At 46.5% G+C, this 17,920-nt stretch overlaps 1 protein-coding gene across 5 annotated transcripts in view; it reads left to right on the forward strand.

The window, feature by feature from the left end:
- The first annotated feature begins 7,080 nt into the window (after positions 1 to 7,080).
- VLDLR (very low density lipoprotein receptor) overlaps positions 7,081 to 17,920 on the forward strand; it is a 31,321-nt gene continuing 20,481 nt past the window's right edge. For 2 of the 5 annotated variants that reach the window (XM_061201226.1, XM_061201225.1), the window contains exon 1: positions 7,081 to 7,350. In XM_061201226.1, the coding sequence (XP_061057209.1) occupies positions 7,269 to 7,350 (82 nt within the window). In that variant the 5' untranslated portion in view covers positions 7,081 to 7,268. The remainder of the gene's footprint in view (positions 7,351 to 17,920) is intronic. The other 3 variants (XM_061201223.1, XM_061201227.1, XM_061201222.1) reach the window with 2 other exon arrangements.

Consider the following 17,920-nt stretch of genomic DNA (forward strand, 5'->3'; position numbering starts at 1 on the left):
GAAAAGACAACCCACAGAATGGAAGAAAATATTTGCAAACAATGTAACCGACAAGTGATTAGTCTCCAAAATTTACAAACAGCTCATGTGACTCAATATCAAAAAAAAACAAACAACCAGTCAAAAAATAGGCAGAAGACCTAAATAGACATTTCTTCAAAGAAGACATATGGATGGCCAAGAGGCACCTGAAAAGATGCTCAACATCACTAATTATCAGAGAAATGCAAATCAAAACTACAATGAGATATCACCTCAGACCAGTCAGAATGGCCACCATCAAAAAATCTACAAACAGTAAATGCTGGAGCAGGTGTGGAGAAAAGGGAACCCTCCTACACTGTAGATGGGAATGTAAATTCGTACAGCCACTATGGAGAACAGTATGGAGGTTCCTTCAAAAACTAAAAATAGAACTACTATATGATCCAACAATCCCACTCCTGGGCATGTATCCAGAGAAAAACATGGTTCAAAAGGATACATGCACTCCAATGTTCATTGCAGTGCTGTTTACAATAGCCAAGACATGGAAGCAACCTAAATGTCCATCGACAAATGAATGGATAAAGAAAATGAGGTACATATATGCCATGTATATATATATGTGTGTGTGTGTGTGTGTATGTGTGTGTGTATATATATATATACACACACATACACACACACACACACAATGAAATATTACTCAGCCATTAAAAAGAATGAAATAAGGCCATTTGCAGCAACATGGATGGACTTGGAGATTACCATACTAAGTGAAGTAAGTCAGACATAGAAAGACAAATATCATATGATATTGCTTATATGGGGAATCTAAAAAAAAATGATACAAATGAACTTATTTACAAAACAGGAACAGACTCACAGATTTAGAGATTGAATTTATGGTTACCGGGGGGAAGGGTAGGGGGAGGGATAGACTGGGAGTTTGGGACTGACATGTACACACTACTATATTTAAAACAGATAACCAACAAGGACCTACTGTATAGCAGAGGGAATTCTGCTCAATATTCTGTAATAACCTAAATGGGAAATGAATTTGAAAAAGAATAGATACATAGATATGAAAAACTGAATCACTTTGCTGTACACCTGAAACTAACACATTGTTAATCAACTATGATCCAATATAAAATAGAACTTTAAATTAAATAATTAATTAAAAATAAAAATAACAACACTGGAAAAAAATTCAAAAATAAGAAAATAAGTCAGTGAAAAGGAAACAAAAAGAAAAAGAAAGAAAGAAAAAAAGGGTGCCTTTCTAACCAAGCAAAAGTCCTGAACTTCATTATAACTGGATCGACTTGAATAATGTGCTTAGGGCTGAAGTATCCAATCAGTGTGGGCAGAAGACCACAGGCTGACTGGTTGAGACCCTTGAATTGATCACAGTGGCTGAGGGGGGAAGTTATGCTGATGGATTTAGAGCGATGGTTCTCAAAATGTGTTCCCTGACCAGTTACATCAGCATCACCTGGGAACTTGTTAGAAATGCAAATACTCTGGCTCCACCCCAGACCAGCTGAACCAGAAACTCTGGGATGGTGCCTAGCAATCCGTGTTTTAACCAGTTCTCCAGGTGATTCTCATGGAAGCTAAAGTTTGTGAGCCACTGGTTTAAACCATCAGATCCTACCTGTAGAGCCCAGAGTGGGGTGAATCCCGTTTATTTCACTGGCTGCCACACAATTAGAAAATGGTGGAGTGGAGACCTGAGAAATTACCGTCAAAATACTTTAGAAGGAGAAGGCTCCAGAAGGGGACAGTTCATTTCACTTCTTACTTCCTATGGTAAGGCTATGAAGTAGAAAACACAGTAATGAGTGCTTCAGCCTAGCAACATGGTTTGCAGATGACTTCTGCTGCCCATATTTATTAGTTTCCAGGGCTTGAAGAAAACGAAATGCCCAACATTAACCTTCCCATTCTCTGTGGGCCCTAACCCACTCTCCCTGGGGAAATTGGACAAATATATACATACAGGTTTGAGAGAAATAAAGCTACTTGGCAGTTAAGACTGCATTGAAGAAGACATTCTCTAGGAAGGTTTCTTAATCATGGCTAATCCTAAGAGTCGCCTGGAGTAAGGTTACAAGTCCAGCCTCTTGGGCTGGACTAGACCTACAGAGTCAGGATCTCCAAGGCAGGGACCTGGGAATCTGTGTGGTTTTTTTTGTTTTTGTTTTTGTTTTTTTTTAAATAAATTTATTTATTTATTTATTTTTGGCTGTGTTGGGTCTTCGTTTCTGTGCGAGGGCTTTCTGCAGTTTCGGCGAGCGGGGGCCACTCTTCATCGCGGTGCGCGGGCCTCTCACCGTCGCGGCCTCTTCCGTTGCGGAGCACAGGCTCCAGACGCGCAGGCTCAGTAGTTGTGGCTCACGGGCTTAGTTGCTCCACGGCATGTGGGATCTTCCCAGACCAGGGCTCGAACCCGTGTGCCCTGCATTGGCAGGCAGATTCTTAACCACTGCGCCACCAGGGAAGCCCCCGGAATCTGTGTTTTTAACACACATTTCCAGGGATTTTTTTTTTTTAATAAATTTATTTATTTATTTTTGGCTGCATTGGGTCTTTGTTGCTGGGCGTGGGCTTTCTCTAGTTGCAGCGAGCGGGGGCTACTCTTCATTGTGGTGCTTGGGCCTCTCGTTGCGGTGGTTTCTCTTGTTGCAGTGCATGGGCTCCAGGCATGCGGGCTTCAGTAGTTGTGGCTCACAGGCTTAGCTGCTCCGCGGCATGTGGGATCTTCCCAGACCAGGGCTCAAACCCGTGTCCCCCGCATTGGCAGGCAGATTCTTAACCACTGCGCCACCAGGGAAGCCCCCAAGGGATTCTTACGGATTGACCATGGTTGGAAAACACTGTTCTAAAAGCTGTATGCAGAGGACTGGGGAGAAAAATCTCATGAAAGAATTACACAAATATTTCTGACTGCAAATAATAGCTTCTTCCTGTCCTTTCTTGGTGCCTTCCCTCACTACCAGGGCCTCTAACTGTTCTTCCTCTAGTCTTATCCTACACTGCTTCCCAAAGAAGTCACCCTACAGACCACTTCACATCAGAGTGAACTTTCTAAAACACATTGAATGTTAGGCCTCTGATCACAATCTATCACGGTAGAAATCCATCAAAAGTCCTCACCATGGCCAACAGGATCAAGTCCGAAGTGTTGCCATGAAAGGGTGGGAGATAAATTAGGAGTCTAGGATTAACAGATATGCAATGCTATATATAAAATAAATGAACAACAAGGACCTACTATACAGCACAGGGAACTATATTCAATATCTTGTAATAACCTATAATGGAAAAGAATCTGAAAAAGAACATATACATATTCTCACATATATGTATATGTATAACTGAATCACTTTGCTATACAACTGAAACTAACACAACATTGTAAATCAACTATACTTTAATTTAAAAACAATTTTTTTAAATGCAAAAAAAAAAGTGTTGGCATTTCATACACATTTCCATATAATCCAGGCCCTGCCTTTCTTTCTTAGCCTTACCTCCCGCTGTCAGCCCATTGGAACACCATTATGGAATCATCCTGAAGCCCCTGCATTTCCTTCAACACTTGATGTTCTCTTTGCCTTTGTTCCCTCTGTTCACCAGGGTCTTCCTTCCCCCTTCACCCAGAGTATCAGTAAAGTTAACGAGAGGTCATGCTGAGGTAACAAAAGCTCAGTAGACAAAGACAGCAAAGGTTTATTTCTCACTCAATGTCAGGAGGTGGTAAGTTTTTTCTCTAAAGACCCAGATGGTAAATATTACACACTTGGTGAGCAACATACAATTTCTGTTGCATTTTCTTCTTCTTCACTTTTTTGTATAACTCTTTAAAAAATGTAAAAACCACTCTTTTTCATAGGTCATACAGAAACAGGTCACTGGCCATCTGCTGACCTCTACTCTACATGATCATTGCCAGAGACATGTAGACAGCAGAGAACTACTCAATCTAGTCATTCAGACCAGGCTAATGGAGCAGCCATCTCTTGAGCATTTCTAGTCACCATGCAGACCAAAAGAGAGGGTCTCAGGCAAGTCCCACTAAATGCCCCAGTCCAGAAGTGACACCCTACAACTTCTGCTCACAAATAATTGGCCAAAACTGGTCTTTCAGCCCCACCTAACTATAATGGAGCCAGGAAGTGCAATCCTACCATGTGTCCAGCAGTAAAGAGAATTGGAATTGCTTGGTAAAAATGATGACTTCAGCTCAGAGACAAGTGCTCTGGAAAGCCTTTTCTGACCCTCTGGTCCCCCAGTCAGATTAGCTACTCTTTCCCTGTAACTTTATAGCACCTTGAAGCCTAAGCATGTGCTGTGCATAGGGTACCACAATCGCCAACTTCTCCGCCTCCCCCACCAGATCCTGAGCTTCCTTAGATAAGCATCTCCGTATACCTACTGTCTAGCACAGTGCCTGCTACCCAGGGATGCTCAGTGTGTGTTGCTTCAACAAATTAACGAATGTGGTAGATTGTGGGAGCGGGGTTGCCTATGAATTTACCTGAAGGCTCTGTATGCAGCAGTGTCAGCCTCTCTGAGCCTAGTTCAACCACACCCATCTCCACTCATGATAAATTTATCATTTTGGTTATTCGGTTACTTTCTATATTAATCAAATTCACTCTTCCTTACAACCTTTCCTTCTAATAATCAACACTTTGCAGAGAGCTGGTCCTTGCTGCCACAGAGCACTTTGACTTTATGTGAATTGGTTTTGTGTTCAGTTTGTAGGTCAGAAGGCAGGCACAGAGAGGCACTGAGATTTTCCCAAGTTACACAGCCAATGAGAGGTGGAGCCAAAACTTATGCTTCCTTTTGATCCAACAAGAGAGCTACAGGATTGAACACAGAGCCTCAGCTAAGTTCACCAACAGTTTATTTATATCCTTTGGAGAGACAGAAAGCATAACATGTTTGTCAAAGGTAAATCTTATTATACCATATCAGTGTTCAGCTTACGGTATACATATTTATCTCTGAGTAAAATATTAAAAACAAACCACATGACTATATTAATGTGCCTTTTCATATTGCTTCCACTCATCCCCTCTACATTTTCTCTTCCGTCAGTGACACAGCTCATTATCAGCCTCTCTTTAAGAACCCCGAGAATATTGAAAATGCCACACACCTGTTTTACCACCATCCCTTAATGCCTGTTAGGTGAGCAACACCTGCATGCATCTTCACTACTAATGGCATAAAGCAGAGTTCAACTCAGTTTCACACACAACACATGTGCAGCTGCTGCAGTTTGTATCAAACGTGCAACCACAGAGCGAGCCAAATAGAGTTCAAAATGAACTGTAGTGCAAGTCTCCACCAATACATATTGACAGACTTAAGCCCCTTCGTGTAGACCATTCACAATCTGGGTATCCTCTGACCCTACCAAAGTGTATCCTGACCTGGAATTTTCCTCTCCTCTCCATCTCCTGGATCCAGTAAGTTCCTAATAAACATCCCATCTGATGGTTAGCCTTGACAAATGCCCTGGAGCACCAAGACAAGAGGAATACAGCTAGGCAGGAGCCCTCTACTTCTCACATCATCAACAGAAGAGAGTCAGAGCTGGTCCTACTGAAATCGGTGGAGTTTGAGTCACTCAAGATCAAAACAACTTTTAAAAAATATATAAACCCTTTATTTAAGAAGGTGAAATAGCTCGGTGTGTCCTCCCAGTCTGGTTAAATGGGGACAACCAGGGGAAATTGTGCAAGAAAACTTAAGTATACAAAAGCAAATTACAGGCTCAGTATTGCCAGACACAAAACAGGAATCAATCCTTTACAGGAGTCTTGCCTTTGCTTCCTTTTTTCTTTCCTTGAGCCTTGTAATTGAATGTTGCAAACTATATCAAGAATAAACCTACGGGTTTCCCCTCCCCCAAGCAAGAAAAGGTTAAGCTTTTAATTACAGGCCCTCCGACTATCATTCGTGCAATTAGCAATTAACTATAATCGTTGATGAGAGAATGCAGAGCTGCGCTAGCGATATCCCCCTCCTCCTCATCCCAGACTGGGTTACTTTCGTCCCATTCTATTACAGAGGACAAACCACAACCGCGCGCACTCTCCTTACACACACGCTCTCACTTAAAGACACATTTAATTTTTAGCAAAAATGGCATCTCAGCGTTTGACTGAGACAGGCATCCCCAACCCCACATCAAAGTAGCCCAAACGTTTAGACCCACTCCTCTTCATCACTTTTAAGTGGAGAGAGGAGGCCCAAGGAAGAAGCTACCTACCAGCCTCACAGGACCAGCCTCCTTTGAGGCGCAGGAGAGGATGGTAGAGAGACGCTCATTGCCCCTGGAAACTGCAAGTCCCCCCCGGGCTGTAAGCCGCGTTAGTGGGAAGGCGGTGGCAATAGCCTCAGTAGTTGCATCAGTGCTAACTGCTGCTGCTGCTGCTGCATCTACTGCTGGCGGCTGCCGGGAAGGTACAGTAATGACTGTAGGGAGCGCACAGCTGCTGCGGCGGCAGGTTCCCTGGATCAGGAAATTAGGGCAGGCACCGGGGATTGGAGGCGAGGGCGGCGCGCGAGCCAACCAGCGGCCGCCCCGGGCCCCCGTGAGCCCCGGGCGGACGCGCGGAGCAGCCGGGCCCCGGGAGCAGTCCGGGTGGCAGCGGCGGCCACGGCCACGGCCACTCACGCTCACACTCGCACGCACACTCACACACTCCCGGCGCAGGAACCTGGCTGCCCCGAGCTTATAAGAGGAGCGCGTCGAGGGTGTGGAAGGAGGGCTGAAGCCGCCGCGCCCGCCCCCACCCCTCGCTGACCACTCCCCCTCCTGCCCCCTCCTCGCTCCTCACCCCGCGCTCCAGCGGCCGCCCGGGTGGGTGCTCCGCGGCCGGCTCCTCTCTCTTCTGTCTTCTCCGCTCTCGGCTCCCCACCCCCTCTCCCTTTCTCCCCTCCTCTTCCCTCCCCTCCTCTGCAGCGCCTGCATTATTTTCTGCCCTCGGGCTCGGCTTGCACTACCGCTGCAGCCCGGGGAGGTAGGTGGGTGGGTGGGTGGGTGGGTGGGTTGGCTGGTGGGGGGTAGATTGTGCAAGTTGTAGGGGAGGGGGTGCGCCTCTTCTTCCCTGCTCCCTTTCCCCCCCTTCGAACTCCTTCCCCTCCTCCCCTTCCCCCTCCTCCCTCCCCGCCCCCACCTCCTTCCTCCTTTCCGAAGGGCTGGTAACTTGTTGTGCGGAGCGAGCGGCGGCGGCGGCACCATCCAGACGGGCACCATGGGCACGTCCGCGCGCTGGGCGCTCTGGCTGCTGCTCGCGCTGTGCTGGGCGCCCCGGGAGAGCGGCACCACCGGAGCGGGTGAGTGAGGACGCGCCCCTCCGCGGCCTGCCCGGACCCAGCCGGCGCGCCAGGGGGCCCCGAGGCGCGGGTCTCCTTTTGCCCACCCCCCTCCTAGGAGGCGCCTCTCCACTCTCGTCGCCTTCTCTCCCTCCCCACCCTGGTGGCGCCTCTGAGCTGTCAGCACCGCGGCTCCCGGGAACCAGGCTGGGGGGGATAGTGGGATTTGGGGTGTCCTAAAGCCTTGCCCGAACTAGTCTTCATTCCCTTACACTCCCTCCCCTAAAACCCGTGCTTTGCCTCGTTTTTCACTCCGCTTGGCCGGGGATGGGGAATATGGGCTTCTAAGCCGTTGAACAATGGTTGTGTCTCCTCTGCCAGGCGGAGTGTTAGGAAGGAGGCAATAGGCCGGGTGGGCCGGGACGTGCGCGGCAGCCCCCGGAGCGCTCCTCGGACTTCACGGAGGGTGGGAGCGGGCGGTGGATGAGGAAGGGCGCCGGGTGCCGACCGGGACTGGGGTTCCCCGCGGCGGTGAGGAACCCGCATGTTCGGTGGGCTGCCGCCGGGGGTCTCCGCCGAGCGACTAGAAGTGCGCAGCCTGCGCACCCGGACTGCGACTCCCCGGGCGCCGGGCCGTCTCTGTGTAGTGCGGGTTAGAGGAAGAGTGAGGCTTCAAATAGGACTCTCCCTCTCGGGTCTCCACGGGGGAGGGGAGTGGAACGAAGACTTAATCAGGTTAGTTTGCTGAGCCTCGTTCCCGCTGAGATTTCCTCGAGAGGAATTGGGTCCTAATCTGGTGACTGTAATTAGCCTTCATTCTAACCAGTAGATCAAAGGGAGTAGCACGAGAGCTGGGAGAGCTGGGAGAGCTGGTGTGTGACTGTGGCTTGTTGGGGAGGGCGGTGGGGACTACTGTCGGGTCCCCAGGGTGTGCCGCACTGGGCCTGGGAGCCCTGTCCTCAGCCACTCTCTCACTTGGGGCCGCACAACTTTCTCAGGCAGGCGACAAGAAGCCCTTCTAAGAGGATTCGGTGAGCATCCTGGCAGGTCCCTGAAGTGATTTCGACATGACACCAAGGGGCTGGCTCGCCAGCTCTGGGGAAATGGGACGGAAAACTGCCCCCGTCCAAGTACCCACTCCAGAGTCCCTAGCTCCTGTCGCCCGGTGGCTTGGGAGACCCGCCTGCCTGCAGTCACGTGTCTCCTGAAGTGAGAGCGAACTTTAGTGTGTGGTCAAGCAGCCCCTCAAGCAATACTTGGGTGGGGGGGTGGGTGTTGGGGAGGGGGTTGAGTCTCCGAATGCCCCCTGCCCTTCGGTTTTGACTGTCCCGAGCGTGAGAAGCTGGGACGGGCTTTTCTGCGCTCTGCGATTGGCTGGCCGCCCGATCACGTTTAGGTTGGTCACGTGGCTCCGCGGGCTGGTAATTTAGCAGCCTGAGAAATGTTATCTTTAAGGGAACGTGAAAAACGGACAGGCTCCAATGGACTGTTCTTTCAAATGCTTTCCCCTGCCTGGACTCCTTGAAAAAAGGCGAGTGTCTAGTGAAGATGGCCCCTGATGTGTAACCAAACTAAGAGATTGGAAAAGCCCTGAAAAGTTTTCAGACTCTAACATTAATCATTAATGGTGGAGCAATACTAACTTATTAAACGATTTCTCAGAGTACTGCCATCACTTACATTACACCTTTCATATCATTTCAAAAGACTAAGACACTGATGACTGTCCAGGAAGGTGGGACAGAACATTTGTTTTTGCTGCGTTCTTTTCATATTCTTTTAATTTAATGTATAATAACCTTCCATTGGAGGTTAACTTTATCCTATAGAACGCTATGAATGCACCTAAATTGTCGAAATGAGTTAGTTGAAGCCATATGTTCAACTTGTATCAGGTAGGTGAGCCTCCCTTTTGCTCCCCTAGGTCACATGTGAAATATGTGACATGCCATGAACAGTGGAAAATAGAAGCCCATGTAAGACTTAAATTCTTCGAAGGAAAGGAGACATCCTTTCTGAGCTGGAGGAAATTTGGGGTTGGCTGAGGCAGGTATTGACCCTAAGCTAACCCAGGCTGGCTTCTGTCTGAAGTTCAAAGCCCCAAGGCATATGGACTGACTTTCTGGCCCTGGTCTTCTACACTCTGCCCATACACACGCATGATGCTGGTCTAAAATACTCTAGGACAGGGCACGTGTGCTTTAAGACTCTGCCAAGGAACTTAAGTCAGGCTAACAAGAGAAATTAAAATTCAGTAATGGAGCATACCTGATGGAAAAAACTCCCTGGGAGTTCTAGGACATTTTCCTCCAGCCTAGGTAGTCAAGATTAGGATCTGGGGTACCATATATTCATTAAGGCCAGAGTCTAGAAGAACCAGGGTTTTGTGAGAGCTATTCAGATATGGCTAACCACCAACAAAAGAGTCAACGGAACTTCTCCTCTTGTGGGGAGTGGGTTGGTGGAATTGGCAGTACCTGGAGGGATAGGAGACCGGAAGGCAGGGGGAAAATAAACCTGACTTATCCAGATAGCACCAAGAGGAGATATGACAATAATCATAATCCTCATCTAGATCAAAGAATGAGCATGTGAGCAGGGACTCTTTAAAGGAGGGTCACCAGTCAGGCCTTCATTGGCAATGACAGCTGCCTGTGGTCTGGAGCAGCATTGCTCCCCAGATTGCCCCTTTGCCCAATTCACGTGACATTTAGCTATGTACCTGCCCTGGCTCATTTTGGTTCTTTGCTCGAATTGTTTGGAGTCCCTAGATACCTAAAGCATGTATAAAGGCCAAGTTCAGTAGAGCTGCCAAACGTGAGGACTTCAATATAACCATACTGTATATTTTAATTATAGCAGCCTCCATGCTCAAAAGAAGTGCTTCTGCCTTTTATAAAATTGGATACCCATAAACTCAATCTCACTTGAGTAGTTTTGTTACAATTCTAGAAGAGGTGAAAAATAGTCACAAGCCCCTTCTGTTCCAGGAGGAATGTCAAACTGATCAGACTTAGCAAGAACTCCTAGAGTAGAGCACAACCATAAGATCAAGGGAACAGATAGCCCCCAGCCGTATGGCTTCGGGTTTTGGTCCAGAGACCAGAAGACGTGGAGCACTGCATAGAAATACAGATAATGGATATCAGCTATTTAGACCATTTTCTAGTTCTTACAGAATGTGAGTAAAGTTGTCCCTCTCTAGAGGGAATAGTGATCAAATTTAGGCAGTCATCTATACAATTTCAAGTCATAATTAAATTTACTTTGGATACTGACCTTTCTTTGGAAAGCCACCTTCACATTACTAGTCTATAAAAAATTAAATCCCTCAAAGGACTATGATAAGGTCTATAATGAAGCTTATGATAAAAGTTCCTGCCTTAGAAGCATTTCTCAGGGTGGGCTAATACAGCTGCTCTCCAGGTGGTTAGGTGATAGACTCAAAATTGCTTAGTTTGTTCCCGTCTGTGCTTAGGCCACAGCACGGAGACTGCTTTCAAGTGAAAGAGTCCAAGCATATCTTGGGCAGAGATGGATGAGATGCACCTGCTGAGCAGAAGTAAGTGGTCCGGGGGCAGTTTTTTGGCCCACCTAAAGAGTTGTTGGCTAGGAAATCTGAAGACCGATAGCTTTTCATAGGACTTAAAGACAGAGGAATGACTTAGCTCTAGGAGAATCTGGCTTTGTAAATGACAATTACCTCAGTTTCACTCTGTGTGTGTTTTCAGTCCGAATTGGTGTCTCTGCTAAGCTTTTCTGTTGGTTTTCAGTAAAAATTCTAAACATTGTTAACACTGCCTAGTTAGAGACACTAGATGCAGTGCAGGGACTGAATGAGATGGCAGGTGATAACCTTAAACTTAGCACACGGTTCCCTTCATGTGAAGTTGCCTAGAAAAGTTTGGGCCTGATGGCTCTATGGGGGCTCTAAATTAACAAGGGAATGCCTGCCAGGTGCTGTGAGAATATATACAGCGATTCTGCTAGAAGTGGCTTAATATCTGCTTAGAGATCCTTTGCCCACTTTGTATTTTAAAGATGCTGCATTGGTGGGCGGAGCAGAGAAAGGGCATTCATGGCCCTGTATTTTAGAACTTTGGGGGCAGAAACTATAAGATAGGACCACTGGCTAGAGTGGTCGACCTTGCCCCCGACCTGGGTCATCCAAGTTGGCTCTGCTGCCTAGTTGCCTTTATGTGTCTAGACGTGGTTGTGGGAGGGGGAGGGGTGGGCTATCTGGTCGGGCTTGTAATTTGCCAAACAAGGGAGGCGATAAAACCCATGGTGATAGACAACATTTGCAAGTTACTTCGTGTGTTATAACATAATTCTTCCCCCAGATACTATGAGTAAATAAGGTTCTTTTATAGACTGTCTCTAATCTTTAGTTTTCTTAAGATACCTTCCCGAGGTCTGAGCTACTAACTGATCTGTAGGTTCCCTAAGTAGGTGGTAGTTTGATGCCAGCCTCCTTTGTACCTCTGCTCAAAACCACTTGACTTCCATTTACTGAGTGCCCACCACATGCCATTTAGCACCAGGCATAGGCGACACAGTGACCAAGAAGTTGGGCTCTTCTTTCATGGCATTTAGTGTAGTGGGGAAGTCAAACCAGGAAATCAGTGATCCAAAGACAGCCTGGAATAGAAGCTCTGGATGGGAGCGAGCAGACGCAGTGGTCAAGACTTAATCATAAAAGAGGCAGGTAGCCGCTGAAGATTGCTGGAGGTCCCACACACCACGTGGGTTAGAGCTTGTGAAGGTCTCTCAAAAATCACCGAGAACTTAGACTCTCATGTGACAAAGCCAGGAACTATTCCATCTCTGCAGATGATCCTACAAAGGTGATAGCACTCAATCAACAATGGATGGCTGCGAACATTACCAAAGAGCACGAAAATCTGTCAGAGGTAAAAGCCCTGAAATTTCTAACTTTACCAGTGAGCCACTGCTAACTTTCCCCACGTGCCGGAACCTCTCTCCTCACGTGGAAACGAGGCTAACATACCCACACTGACACACTCATTCTGATGTATAAGTGCAGGAAAGTGCTCTGTTTTTAAATGATGAAGTTTCTGAAGATGAGGTGAAAGTACCCTCGTAGGCATTGGGAACTGTGGCCTTTGTAACCTAAGAGTCTTTCAAAGTATGCTAACTAGTGAAACAACTGCTCACACTTGGTTTCAAGTTCAGAAAACCTGGGAAGAATGCTTTGGGGAAAAAATCTGTAGTTCAGACCAACTTTATTAGCGAACTAACAAATTAACGGATGCATTGGGGAATACTCGCTAGTGCCTAAAAAAATTTTTAAATGTCAGGCACCTGGTCCCAACTTACAAAGACACATTCCAGGCCCTGCCATAGGGGATCTCCGTTTGTAGAGATGGAAACAGGTAGGTGAGCACATCTCAGTATGTGACAGCTATGTGACAGGCACAGGAGACAGTGAGAAAGCAGTCAGACCACACCTAATTGGTCAAGAAAGCAACTGAGGGCCTCGTTCAAGGATGACATTTGAATGGGTGGTAAGCGGTAGGGAGAAGCCGGGGGAAATGGGTAGGAAACTAGACTCAATCCTAGAGCCCGTGAGAAGCCTGCAAGTGATCCCATCCCTGGCACTCTGGGCCATTCTTGGCTGGCTGATTCACCATCTTGATGTGGATAGAGAACATGGCAGCCTGGAGGCAGAGGAACAAGAGACAAATTTAGATCAAGTGAGAGATGAGTGCTTGGACATGCCCAGGACTTGATGGCAAAATGTCAGGGGAGAAGAATCTAGGCTCACTGTTGGACTACTGATTTAGAGTAAGTGGTGAGTCAGTCAAAGATCAGGCACATGGGGATGGGAAGACAGATTTTAGAAGAACCTCTTTACCGTGTATGCCTATTAAGATATCCAAGTAGATTTTACCTAATGGCACAAAGGTCGTCATCATAATCTCTGTTGTTAGATTGGCAGTTGTCACCTATGTCCATCCAGTGATGCACACAAGGACTTATGGGGTGAGTACTATAGAGTCCAACCCTGAGAATGAAGTAGTCACCTGCATTGTGGGTAGACTCTCAGCCTCCTAACCTTCCCGCAGTGGTTTCAAAGTGTGGTCAGGGACCAGCAGGGTCAACAGCCTCCGGGAACTCAATGGAAATGCAAACTTGGGCCCCATGCTAGACCTACAAAGTCAGAATTTCTGGTGAGGGGGCAGCACTGTGTTTTAATAAGTCCTTCAGGGGCTCCTGATACAAACGTGATCTTGAGAACCACTGACTTTTACCACCCACAAAACTAATAACTTCCCAAATATATCAGGAGGGCCTTAGCTCTTTCTAGACAAGAAAACCAAGCACTGTAGTCCTTCTAGGAAAAGACCTGCTAGGGATACTGAGGCAACATTTTTTAAAAATCAAAATGGGGACGGGAGGGTGGGCTCTATCTCAACAATAAGGCTGTGTTAGGATAATGACATCCTGACAAGTGATAGTACCTAATTCTGGATTAATTTAAACTGACACTACTACCCACATCACAAGTCAGCAGAATATTCTGGAAGGAAGTGGTCCTGAGTCAGGTGCTCTAGTTGGTATGCGTGCTCAATCACGTGGTATCTGGAGCCAGACTGCCTGAGTTCAAATTCTAGTTTTGCCCAAGGTGATCTTGGGCAAGTACTGTCCTCCCTTCCCCAAACAGGTTCCCTGATATGTAAAAGGGGAACAGTAGCGCTGACTGTGTAGGATTGAGAATTAAATCAATTAAGAGACTGAGGTCTTAGAACAGTGTTTGGCTAACAATAAAAATTAAGTTATTTATCCATGATTCTCAAGATCATCTCAATCTGATGTAAATGGGAAAACTGACGATTGAACTGTAGGATTGAGTGAATCAGAAGGATTAACCCAAGTAGTTCACAGTTTTTAGTTGGCCCCCGCCTGGTTCTCACAAGGCTTCAGAGGCTGACTGTAAGGCCAGAACACAGCTCAGTCCCTCATCCTCAGTTCCTCTTACTAACCTTCTTCCCTTGTAGGAAAACTTCTTTGCTGACTTGAAAAGCTGCTTGTCCTAAAAGGAGTTTTAGCCTATGAATAGAAAGATTGGCGTTCAAGTGGCAAGCAGTAGGAGCGAGCTGAACTAAAAATAAATGCCCTTGGCAGCCCCAGAAGTGCCAAAACAAATGGACTGAAGAAAATTCCAGGAGATGATAACACCCGTACACTCAGGCAAATGGGAGGGCTGTGAGAGATGTGAACACTTGGCCTTGCTAGTCCCAGCAGTGTGGCAGCCGCAGCCCCTCTGTGCAGGTTGAAGTTCACGTCTGAGCCTGACACGCAGAAACATCTCCTTACTGTGGGCATCCCTTTTGGAGCACTCCTGCAAAGGTGCCACTCGGAGCCCTACAGGGAACTTCGTAGCCCACTTGGAAGGCTTGGTATTTACTGTAAGGTCTATGCAGTTTTTTTTTTTTTTTTTTTTTACCGAAGCTTACGTACTGTTCTTCCATGTTAACCCTTGCAGGGACAATTAGACAACAACGGCAGGCTGACTTCTAAATGCATTAAAACCCCTGAGTTGCTTGGAGCCAGTGAACTGCCAACATGTCTGGGTAGCAACGTTAACTATTTAGGTAAGCAAGGCTCCTGGGACATGGGCGCCTTGAAGTAAGTTTGCAGAGTCTGATATCAACTGTGTAAGCGCAGAATTAGTGAGGAAATCTTCAACTCTTCTGGGCATTCAGTCATTCGTTACAAGTGTAAACAGCCGTGTAGACGACTAGGTACAAGTGACTTCCAACCCCCTGGCCCAAAGGGGTAGGGATATTCATCCTAAGTATTAGAGCTGAAAGGAAACCCAGATCTAGTCCAACCGTTTGATTTCTTAAAGTTATGGAACCCTTTTCAAATTCTTACACAAAACTCCAATGTTGAAAAGAAATACTGGTTGAAACAGAGGCGGAATGCCCAGGTTCCCTGCTGTCATAGCCTTTCCCCTGACTGCAGCCACCCCGATGCTGCCAAGGCATTCCTGTGAACCCCGTGACTTTGAGGAACCCGCTAAAAATCACATTTACTCCGACTTTTCACCTTTCTGAGCAGATAGACCCTGGGTTGTAGGATGCCGAGCGCTTCTACTTGTAATTTATTTTTTGAGGCATCATTGGCTTTAGCTTAGCCTAAGCATTGAAAGGACCTTGGTGTCGATAATTTCAAGCTCACCCTGTTCCCTTTGTGAAAGTATAATGCTGAACTTGAGGCTTAACTGTCATGGATGGAAATAGACTACAGGCCCACAATCCTGTAATCCCCCAAAGCTTTGCAAACCCAAAGCTTAACTCGTTTGGTGTTTTCCATTCTTTTGGAGCTCTGTACGGCAGCATTCCCAGGTAGGCACCACAGGTGTAAAGGGAGAATCTTCCTGAAACTCGGGCAGAAAACCCACCATGCTGCAAGCAGCTGGCTGAGCTCTCCCCGCTCTGCACGATGCAGGGAATTAAACAGAACTAGGGAGTCCTTTCTACCCAGGAGCAATCTTTCAAAACAAGGTGCTTAGGAAACTTAAGAAACCGAGGCATGGCCATAGAGCTTAGGACATTTCTTCTCTTCTCTTTAAAGAAAGTGCTCTTTATAAAGCCAGCTAGCTTTACCCACCCCCACTCCCACCCCTCTCCTCTTTTAAAGAAGCAGGGATGGTTGGTTAGTAGCTACTCCTTTCCTAACGCCATTGTTCTCCTTTCTTAATGGAGAGCCGTGTGTGTCATGGTAAAACACAGCTTTATGACCATCGGGCAGAAGCTTGGGTGAAGTGGAAACGTCTGAGATAAGAGGTAGAAATTAAACTCCTTTTTGTCTTGAGATATTGAAATAAACACTAAGAAAATGCCTGTGTCTGTCCTGAGCCAGCTCAACAGCGACTCTTAAAGCAGCATTGCTGGGATTTTAACCCAGCATTTCTTACTGCTGATTGCCTGTATGTTACAGTTACATTCAGAGAGCCTCCTTAAGGTGATAGTGGACTAAACACCAGCCTTAGGCTATTGCGCGCCCATATTTAATCCCAGGCCAGCTTGAGTGTCTATAAAATCTGTAGTTACAATCAAGGCTCATTTTTAAAGAGATCTGCCAGGTACCTAACCCCAAGTGGAAAACCATCATCTGACGCCTACTTTTAAGTCCCTGTCCAAGTCGGATTATATGGTTACCTTTTTGACAGCATAGATATCAACATCAATGTTTTTGTCTCATTTTGACCAAACAACTAAAACCTTTGGTAACTAACTAACACCTTTTAAAAAGGTATTCTAATTGCAACCTGACTTTTCTTTCCAAGTATATGTATATTTCTGTTCTCTGACTATAAATTGTTCTTTTTTTACTTTTCAAGTAAAGTACTCTAAGTAGATTCTTACCACTCCCACAACAGTCAGAGGTCGTGGGGATAAAGAACTACAGCCAGTGGGCCCTGGAACAGATAACCCCAGCATTGAGAATATTAAGACTATATCGAGACTCCAGTGATAAAAGGGGGAGGGTGAGAGGCAGCCAGGTACTTCATACTTGGTTTCGCGGTATAAAAACTAGCGTGCGATGCCTCCTGACAGCCTCTACCCTCTCCTTGTTCCCCCTTCTTGTGCCCAATAAAATATTTGTGGATTGAATGAATAGTATGAAATACAGGTAGGAAGAGGAGTTCCCTCGTGGCCTAGTGGTTAGGATTCCAGGCTTTCACTGCCATGGCCCGGGTTCAATCCCTCGTTGGGGAACATCCCTCAAGCCACACAGCACGACCAAATAAATAAATAAATAAAAATGGTTAACATGGTAAATTTTAAAAAATGCCGGGGGGCGGGGTTGGGGTGGATTTCCTGGTGGTCCAATAGTCAGGACTCAGCACTGTCACTGCTGGAGCCTGGGTTCAGTCCCTGGTCGGGGAACTAAGATCCTGCAAGCCACGTGGTGTGGCCAAAAAACTAATAATAATTATAAAAAGATAAAATAAAATAAAAAATGAACTACAGATAGGAAGTGCCATTGATTCATCCTGCTTTGTATCTGGGTCCCAGCTTAACTACACTCTTGCGGGCAGAGTGGTACATATAGTTTTTAAACGAGTACATTTAGTACCTAAGTAACCACACACCCATATGGTAAACTAGGACCAAATTTTAATCTCCCTGGGAAGATTCTATACTTTGTGGGAAGCCACAAAGTACAGAATGCTCCCAGACAGTAGGGAGTAGCTGATAGTAGGGATGTCAACTAGAGCATTGTGTACATGACACAAGAGTTCCAGTCTGTGCTTGTCACTGTAGCATCTGTTCTTATGCCCACATGCCACAGCTGCAGATGCTGAAAGGTACAGGAAGCCGCAAGGCTTTCTGCTGGGAAGACCTCCCTAAGGAATCTGCACGAACTATATGGCTCCACTGGTTTTCTCGAATATTGGCAGTGTATTTGCTGTAAGCAACCAGATCTTTGCCTTTTATCTCGAAGAAATTACATCCTCCAGAAGGATAGACCTGCTAATGATAGGAAACACCTGAATGTCAGCTGTCCCATTCCAGGCAAAAAAAACTAAGTGCCCTACTTCCAAGTATTCATT

Source organism: Eubalaena glacialis, chromosome 9 (genome assembly GCF_028564815.1).
Source record: "Eubalaena glacialis isolate mEubGla1 chromosome 9, mEubGla1.1.hap2.+ XY, whole genome shotgun sequence".
NCBI lineage: Eukaryota > Metazoa > Chordata > Mammalia > Artiodactyla > Balaenidae > Eubalaena > Eubalaena glacialis.